This window comes from Bison bison, unplaced genomic scaffold (assembly GCF_000754665.1).
Source record: "Bison bison bison isolate TAMUID 2011002044 unplaced genomic scaffold, Bison_UMD1.0 scf7180017864461, whole genome shotgun sequence".
Lineage (NCBI taxonomy): Eukaryota > Metazoa > Chordata > Mammalia > Artiodactyla > Bovidae > Bison > Bison bison.
The window spans coordinates 10,739,131-10,749,016 of record NW_011495023.1 but is presented as its reverse complement, the minus strand read 5'-3'; the positions used below and the strand labels follow the sequence as shown (position 1 = coordinate 10,749,016).

The 9,886-nt window shown below is 34.6% G+C and overlaps 1 protein-coding gene across 6 annotated transcripts in view; it reads right to left on the bottom strand.

Annotated features, from left to right (window-relative positions):
• Positions 1 to 9,886, bottom strand: part of PRPF18 (pre-mRNA processing factor 18) — a 66,328-nt gene that overhangs the window by 41,122 nt on the left and 15,320 nt on the right. For 4 of the 6 annotated variants that reach the window (XR_827060.1, XR_827061.1, XM_010859946.1 and 1 more), the window contains exons 2-5: positions 8,439 to 8,516; positions 8,297 to 8,323; positions 5,679 to 5,783; positions 3,082 to 3,195 (exon numbers count right to left, since the gene is read on the bottom strand). Coding sequence is in view for 3 of the 6 variants with exons in the window: in XM_010859946.1 (XP_010858248.1) it covers positions 3,082 to 3,195; positions 5,679 to 5,783; positions 8,297 to 8,323; positions 8,439 to 8,516 (324 nt within the window). In the remaining 3 variants the exon portion in view is untranslated. The remainder of the gene's footprint in view (positions 1 to 3,081; positions 3,196 to 5,678; positions 5,784 to 8,296; positions 8,324 to 8,438; positions 8,517 to 9,886) is intronic. The other 2 variants (XR_827062.1, XM_010859947.1) reach the window with 1 other exon arrangement.

Sequence of the window (9,886 nt, the reverse complement as noted above, 5' to 3'; positions counted from 1 at the left end):
GCTCTCTACCTGAAGTTAACACAATATTGTAAATCAATCATACTCCACTTTTTTTTTTTTTTAAGTTACAGAAAGGAAAGAATCTTAAAAGCAGCAGGAGAAAAACAATTTGCTTTGTATAAGGAACCACCTCCCAATAAGACTATCAGGATATTTTTAGGAGAAACTTTGCAGGCCAGGAGGGAGTGGCACAATATATTTGAAGTGCTAAAAGAAAAAACTTCCAAGAACATGCTACCCAGCAAAGTTATCATTCAGAATTGAAGGAGCAATAGAGTTTCCAGACAAGCAAAAGCTAAGAGAGTTCCTAACCACTAAACTATCCTTGTTAAGAAATGTTAAAGGGATTTCTTTCAGCTGGCAAGAAAACATATGAAAGCATAAATCCCAGTGATAAAAGTAAATGTATGGTACAGGTGGTAAATTAATCACTTATAAAGCTAGTATGAAGATTAAAAGACAAAAGTAGTAAAAATAACTGTAAGTGCAGTAATTAGTTAAGGGCTACACAATACAAAATGATGCAAAATGTGTTATCAGAAAAAAATGTGGAGGGAGAGGAGGAAAAGTGTTGAGCTTCAGAATGTGTTCAAACTTAAGTTATTAACTTTTAGTTCCGGTTACAAAATAAATAAGTCACATGGAATAATGTACAGCATGGTGACTGAAAATACTGCACTGCACATTTCAAAGTTACTCAGAGAGTAGATCTTTAAAAAAGTCTTCATCACAAGAAAAAAATTTTTGTAACTACATACAGTGATGAATATTAGATTTACTGTGGTGATCATTTTGCAATATATACAAATATCAAGTCATTATGCTGTACACCTGAAATATGTTATATGTTAATTATAACTCAACTTTTAAAAGTACAAATAAATTCTAATATTGAATAAGATCAGAATACAGCAGGTTGTACTAAGTTAATATTAAAAGCTAGAAAATTTCTCAAGTAATGAGACATGAGTAGCAGAAAAATTAAATCAGGTACCAAAAACTAAATAGTGCACATTAGCATTTTAGACTCTTTTGATAAGGAAAGTGACTTGGGATATAGAAGAGAACAAACACTGGTGAAATGAGGCATTACAAAACCACTTAGCTCTTTCCAAGGATTTAGGTAAGGAAACTTTAGATAGGACTGAAAATAAAAACAAATTACTGTGGACATTAATAATATAAATGAAGAAAACGTTTTAAATTCATTTATGTTTTTAAAAAGAAGTTAAACATAGAATCACCATACAATTCAGCAATTCCACTTCTAGGAATATATGTAAAAGAAGAGAAAGCAAGGAACTTGAACAGATATTTTTATACCTGTGTCCATAGCAGCATTATTCACAATAGACCAAAAGGTAGAAGCAACCTCCCTGTCCAACAAGGATGCATGGATTAACAAAATGGCGTCCATACATACAATGGGATACTAGCTTTAAAAGGGCAGGAAATGCTGACCTCTGCTACAACAAAGCTGCACCTTTAAGCCAGCATGCCTAGCTAGTAAGAAGGCCAGACTAGGGAGCCTTCAGGTGACCTCAGCCGCAACCCTCATGTGACTGTATCACAGGTGAGACCTCAACCAAAACACTACCCAGCTTAACCCAATCGAACCACAGAATGTGATGAAGAATGATAAACTATCTTAGTATACAAGGTTTCAGGGTGGTTTGTTACCATCACAAATGACTGAGAAAGATTTTATGATAATGAATTGTTTTACGATGTAAGTTTTGGGGTGGTTTGTTATACAACTACATATAACCACGTCTGTCTCTCTCAGTAACTGAAAGAGCAAGTAAATAAGTAAATAAGACCACAAAAGATCTAAACACCACTGTAATTGACATTTCAAAAGCATAAAGCATACTCTTTTCAAGAGCCCATGGAATATTCACCAAGATGGATTATAAGCTGAGCCATAAAACAAGATCAGAGTTCTAAAAGTAATGCTGAAACTATTAAAGTTTTAGAAGAAAATACCATCTTTTTAAGATCTTAGGGTAGGCAAACATTTTCTTAAGCAAAACACCACAAGCAGTAATTATAAAGTGAACTTTGTCAAAATTCAAAAGTCCTGCCCATGAAAAGACACTGTTAAGAAAACAGGTAAAGCTTAGGAAAAAATAGATACAAAACATGAATTTGTATATCTAATGAAGAATCCAGGTTACACATAAAGAACTCCTATAATTCAAAAATAAAAAGACAACCCAACTAAAACATGAACACTGCATAGAGAAAGATGTGGCTAGTAAGTCTATAAAAAGATGCTCATAATCTTTAGTTGTCAGGGAATTGTGACTAGAACCACATGAGGTAGTACCACACAAACAAGAGAATGGTTACAATTTAAAAGACTAACAATAACAAACACTAATGAGACAACACTGGCAATACCCAGCATTTCTTAAAAAGTTGAGCATACATATACTGTTACTATTCAGCAATTCCACTTCCAGAGAGATAAAAATGTATTTAACCTAGGAGAAATAACATAGAACCAAAAAATATTTGTGTAAGAATGTTCACAGCAGTTTTATTCATAACAGCCCAAGGCTAGAAACATATTGTGATATATTCATATTACTGAATATCATCAGCAATAAAAAGGAACAAGTTATCAACATCCACAATAACATGGATGAATCCTCAAAATCTTACACTGAGCAAAAGAAGCCAGACATATCCTGTGTGACTCCACCCAAGTGAAACACTAACACAAGTAGAGTTCATCGATGGTAACAGAATTTAAAATGGTGGTTGCCCAGGAATGGAGGAGGAAGAATCCAGGGACTGGCCAAGAAGGGGTGCTGGGGAGTTTTCATGTGTGTGTGATGAAAATACTCTATATCTTCATAAGGGTACTGGCCACACACTTGCAAGCATTTTCAAAATGCACTGAACCGCATGCTCAAGATGTGTGCCTTTTAAAAGAAAATTTACATTCAGCAGCAATAATCTGGCAACTTCATTTTTCCTTTTTTCCTTATAATAAGGCAATTATTTGAAGTCTGTCAAAGTCTGTAGTATTCTCAGCGATGTGGTACAATGATATTCTAGCTTTGTTCTTCTTACCTTGTTAACTTCTGGTGTGAGGATCTCTATTTTTCTTAAACGTTGAAAAGCATCATAATCTGTTTCTCCAAATAGTCTGATTGGTTCTCCTCTTTCTCTCAATCTTCTGATAACCTATTTTAAAAAAAAGAAAGAAAGAAACAATAGTAATTTCTATTTTAGAAGACTAAACACTTATTTTGAAAATTAGATGCGAAAGTAAGTTATATTTGTTTTTTCTTTAGTTTTCCACGAACAGATATACTGAATTACTGTCACACCTTAAATAACCCAAATGGTTTAGGTCATTTGGTGAGTGTTACAGAAAGGACCAATCTGTGTAGTAGGCAACATAAGAAAACCATTAAGATGGGAAGGAGTGATAACATTCATACAGAGGAAAAAAAAGTCTGGAGTCAGCTGATCAGCCAATGACCACAGACAGGCAAGGGTCATCACTGTAATACTAAATTAAAACCCAAAACTAGTCCCTTAGACAAGAAAGTGAGTTACAAATGGGTGGAGGGGGCACATGCAGGGCTTCTGAAGGTAATATTCCTCCTTGACTTTGGTGGTGGTTGTATGAGTGTCTGTTTTGTTTTGCAATTATCCACTATATTGCACATTTTACACACACTCTGTATACATGCTATGTATTTCATAAAAAGGACTAATAAAAATTATAATTAAGAAAATAAGCTGTAATTAGAAAAAAATTACCAAGAATTTAGTCTGGGAACTGAAATAGTATCACATTTAGAAACCACTGGCAAGGCTTCCACTGGATTAACTGAAACTAAAACTTAGACCTCATCTAGTGCTATCTCCCGGAAAAGGCGATGGCACCCCACTCCAGTACTCTTGCCTGGAAAGTCCCATGGACGGAGGAGCCTGGTAGGCTGCAGTCCATGGGGGTCACGAAGAGTCGGACACAACTGAACAACTTCACTTTCACTTTTCACTTTCATGCATTGGAGAAGGAAATGGCAACCCACTCCAGTGTTCTTGCCTGGAGAATCCCAGGGACAGGGGAGGCTGGTGGGCTGCCGTCTATGGGGTCACACAGAGTCAGACACAACTGAAGTGACTTAGCAGCAGCAGTGCTATCTCCAATCAATGCAGAAATGACCTCAAAAACACCTTCTTCGGGCCACTGTCTGACGAATGACAGGAATCACACCTCTTCATGGAGCAGCCCATCTCATCTTTGGACAGTTTTACTATGCTTCTCAAAATAGACAAAACCCACCTCTTTCAATTATCTCAGCTTTATGAAAAGACAGAACACTCAATGCTTTTTCAAAATTAGAGCTGTGGTCAATGGATCTGTTTTCAAAAATCTTTAATATTCTTCTCTTCAGGCCAAGTATTCAAAAGTCCTTCATCTAGTTTTCACATGACAGCTTCTGGAGTCAGCCCTCCTTTCCTCTGAATGTTTCGTTTTGCTCAAAGTTCATTTCGTTATGTACTTTGTGTATATAATCATAACTCTTTTTTCACATGAATATTTTAAAATTTTGCTGTTGTTGAAGGAAAATAACAGTTGATATTGACCAGGGTATGGACAAAGCCTATAGGCTAGAGTATGAACTGGTGGAACGTGTTTACAGAGCTCTCTGGTAATTTATATCCAAAGTGTTAGACATGTATTAATATATAGGCTTTAGTAGACTCCAGAAATCATGTTTCTAGAAAATTTTCCAAAGGAAACTAATCATATAGTATTACACACGCAATGACATCTGTATAAGGATGTTCATCTCAGTATAACCTATAAAATGGAAATACTGAGGCAATTTAAATGACCATTAACAAAGAATTGGTTTTAAAAATAATAAAGTAGTAGTTCTAAAATATTGTGGGAAATTATGAAGTCATAAAAAAATTATATAGACCTCTATATTTTGACTTAGAAAGATGTATTAAGAGAAAGTAAAAGGAAATCAACCCTGAATATTCATTGGAAGGACTGATGCTGAAGCTGAAGCTCCAATACTTTGGCCACCTGATGTGAAGAGCCAACTCACTGGAAAAGATGCTGATGCTGGGAAAGACTGAAGACAAAAGAAGAGGGCAGCAGAGGATGAGATGGTTTGATAGCATCACTGACTCAAAAGATATGAATTTGAGCAAACTTGGGAGACAGTGGAGGACAGAGAAGCCTGGCGGGATACAGACCATGGGGTTGCAAAGAGTTGGGCACAGACTTAGTAACTGAACAACAACAAAAAAAGTTACTGTTTTGTAACTTACTTTCTCTTAATACATAAATGATATTATTTTAAATAACTTTGACAAATTATCTAAATATAATTATTTCAAATACATGCATTTAATTATACTTATTTAGAATGTGTTTAGTTTTTAAAGTTTAGAAGGATATATTCTTTAAAAAATTTAAGACATGAGATATCCTTTAAACTATTTAAGACAACAGTATCAAGAAAAGCAGAAATTTAGAACCTCATAAAGAAAACTAAACTAAAATACTGTGCTGGTCAGGTAAGTCATTTTATATGGGAAATGATGACATAAAAGTTACTAGAACTAGAGATAAATGCAATCCTGTGGAGATTCTTTTTTTTTTTTTTAAACAAAGCACTCATATATAAACTTACCTCTTGCCTAGAAAGAGTCATGGGTAATTTTTCCTCTGCCAGTTCAAGTTCTAATACTGGATTTGATGAAGTTAATGGTTTCTGGTCCTCATCTTTTGGCTGTATCTACATCAATAGCCAAAAGAAATGAAATTCTCCTTTTAAAATACAATATGGTTTATTTTAACATGTACCATTCTATACATTAGGTATCTATCAAAACGAAACATGTTTTACATATTGAAGGTTTTCTAAGTGTTCCTCTGAGCAAACAGCTCATAACTGATGTACACGCTTGCGGGAGCACAGGGACACCCGAGGAGACAGCATGCACCCTGGAAGCATTCTTGCTACAGAAGCGCGACAGAAGTTATTAATAAAATGGTTTCCACAATCAAAAACTTGGAGGTTGAAACCTAGACTCATTTTCTCCCTAGACTCCAAGATTTTTACTTTCTTCTTGGAAACAATCAGCTTGCTTCTCCTCTTTGAGAAAATCATCTTACAGGGTTATTTGATCCTTGCTCTAGATTTAAAATGAAGACCAAAGAAAAAAGAACTGCTTGATAACAAAAACCTGTGAAGCCTCAAGTGTCAGCTCTTTCCTATCCTGATTTTTGAAAGGTATATTCCAAGCACACAGGAATCATCGCTGGATGTGTAAAAAAATTTCCCAATGCTCCACCGAACTTGCCCGTGAACTGAGCCACGAAGGAAAATAATGAAAACCAGCCACTCTCTACTCATAGCACACAGAGATGAGACTGAATACTGTTGTTCATATGAACCTGCAGGGAAAAAAATCTAACATTTTCTTGAGTCAGCTTCCCAAGTCACAGTTTAAGAAAACTGAGTTCAGCAGTTTATAAGTCCCACTGCTTGGTCTGTAAAAAGATACTGAAATGTGGTTTTCCAGTTGACCCTAAGACAAATCTAATATGTCAAAAGAAGATCCAAAAAAAATCAAAGAAGATCAACATTAAGAGGAACCATTCAGTTAAGAAAGGCTGTATGGTTACAATTTTATACTTGATGATTCCACACTTTAGGTTAAAGGTTATATTAATCAGTGTTAACAGTGATAACAGAAAATGTAAGTAAAAAACCAAACTTTCGCCATTTTCACAAACCAAATCAGCATCAAGTCTCAATAAACAGTAACTAGTTTTATAAGAGAATAAAAGCAACATGCTATATTTTCACTACTACCAACAAGGAACCATTAAATATGCTTCAGAAAGAAAACCCTGTGCTTTCTTTTTAAGCATAAAAACAGGTATGTCTCCCAAAATCTCAGGATGGAAAGCATTTTCAATTATAAAATGGCAGTGAGTAGCCTTAAGGAAAAGACCTAAGACATTCTGTCAGCTGGACTCAACGTTACAAGCAGTATCTTTACAGCAATGACTTTGCTTCAGTGCTCTCCTCTATACTGGCAAGAAAGAACTGCTGTTTTAGCAAGAGCAATCTAAACTAAGGAAAACTGTCACTGTTTATTTTCCTACCTTATCAAAAAGTTAAAAAGGTTCGAATCTAAGGATATGGGAAAGCAGCCGAGTCAGTGGACTAAACCAAAGGTAAGTGATTCTTATTTTACTTTAAGTGTGAGTTAGACAACTCTAGGCAAGCAAATAATGGGAAATCTTTCTGACTATCTGTTCAACATTTAGATGGTTTTAAAACATATTTTAATTCCCTACACTAGAAGCAAATGAAATCGACATACTTAAGTATCAAAATACCAATGTAAACTTTCATATTTTAGAAACCTATCAGAAATACAACTACAGTTTTAACATCTACCCTCTCCCAAAAGTACAAAATGAAAGCAAATCCATATACATACCATTTGCATTCTTCATGCTTTCTTCTAGAAATGCTATGCCAGATAAAATTAATTTCCAGAACTTTCCCCATTACATGCACAAGAGTATTACTGTATAATCAATGTTTCACAAGCAAAGAGTCGATTTCAAATTTATGATTTCTCAAAAGTATTTCAATAGAACCTCTGAACTTTGTTTAAAAAATTAGACTAGATACAGTCATCTTTTAAAATAAACACAACTTCACCTCGTAACCTTTAACCCCTCCCAATAAAAACCCCAATACATTATTAACTAGGTAATCTCAAAGATAATTTTAGTCATGTTTCTAAAGTATTCAAAGTTTTCTAGAAAACTCATTTATTTCTAATATTTCAAGATCACATTTTCTATCCAGTAGGGTGAGCAGTGTTTGAAATGTGATACCTTATCATATAAAATGGCTATATCTCAGGCAGAGGTACTGAGGGCCAAAAGGGATTATTCACATTGCAAACATAAAACAATGGCTTAAAAGATTCAGGAGAAAGCAGGGGAAATACCACTGCTGATACCACTGCTGCTGAATGAATAAAATGTTTTCAACCCTTTACAAATGGACTTTTATTGGGAGAGGTGGGGAAAGGAGTGGTGGTAGTGATGAAAATGAGGTAGTATCAGATCCAGGACTTAATTAAAAGGAAAAAAATTCAAGCTTTGATCTCAAGCCACTTCATGCTGTCCACAAAAAGCCAAACCATTCCAAGCCAAAGGTCATGCATGTATTTTCCTGAATTCAAGATAAAAGAAAAAAAAAGAAAAACAAAATCATACCTCTCCAGATGGCTTCTCATTTATAGGCTAATGTATAACATTGATAAATTGAACAAAGATCAATTGTTTTGTTACTTTAACAATGGCTATATAAATTTAAACTCAGAAATATATAATTTAACATAAAAGCAGGCATTCATACCTTGTAGCCACATCTTTCAAAATACGCTTCCTCTTCTTTTTTTGCAAGTTCACTACGCTTGAAATATTTTTTATTTTCCTATTGAAGAAAGAAGTAAGTTAATAATAACAGAAGTTTTAACTTTCCTATTGAAGATACAAGTAAGTTTCTTCCTACTGAAGAAAGAAGTTCAAATTTCATGTCTCTTGATCAACAACCTTGAAAGTTTTTCAAGAACTATAAAGTTTTTTAGGTCCCACAGAGATTATAGTGATTTCCTGAACACACTACCTGTCCACCCTGGTCTAAACATGAAGACATTTCTCTTGCAGCATCATTTTAACAGACATCATCTAACAGCACAGAGAAGGAACCAACCCCATTTACCAAATGTTAATATTGTTTTGATTTAATTTCCTGGTGTTTTAGTTCAATTTCTACAAATGGATTAATTGTGAACCACATAAAAATGTGATCCTTTAATTCTTTTCTCCTAACAGGCCCAATCAAACAAAAATTATGGTAGCTTCAGCTGACATTTTAAATCTCATCAACAGACCTCCAAGGATGTGTCCACATTCTTTTTTGTCATCTGGAATCTTATTATAATGATCAGTTAACTGTATTTGTATTAACCAATTTTTAAAAATAATGTGGACATAGGATGGTTTTGGAGAGCTTCTCTAGTAAAAAGATGGTTCAAAGGTATTTGGTTTTAATATGACATGATGTTAAGAGACAAACTCAACCTACTGTGGCAGGAGAAAAAAGGTTAGCTCTTTCCATGCTATACATAAAATTATCCTGTTAAAAATGCAGTCCCTTGGATCATTTCATAATGTATAAAACTATCAAATCACTATGTTGAACACCTGAAAGCCATATTTTATGTCAGTTATAATGTAAAAAATACAGTTCCTCATTTGCAGGCTTGTTATTATCTGCAGTTCTGCCTCTTAGATACTATTTCACTGATGATTTAATTCAAATAAAGATACCATAACAATACCTCAATAATACCTCCACACATATATTTAGCCCCTCATAGTTCCAAAGCTCACTCAAGCAGTGATCATCAATAATACTATACCCTGACAAGGAAGTTTGATGGTGAACAATGGAAAGATCACGTTGCCACACTTGAACCCACTGCTCAAGCCTGGCACCAGGACAACATCTAGGAAGTACACAGCAAACCACTTAAGTATGTCCTCCCCAAAAATCTAAATCAGTCTCTTATCATACAACTTCCCAGAAACATAAAGAAGACAGGAAAAAGTTCAAACACCACAGGAAAGCAATCAAACACTAACACATTTCATAAAACTAGCCCCAGTTTCTCCAACAAGTTGACGAATTTAAAAAGTGGGGGACCTGAGGGAAAAGGAAATATTTTCACTAAAAGAAACCAAGAGTCATAATAAATGCAATGAGTGGATTTTTGTGTGGACTTGATTTGAACAAACCAA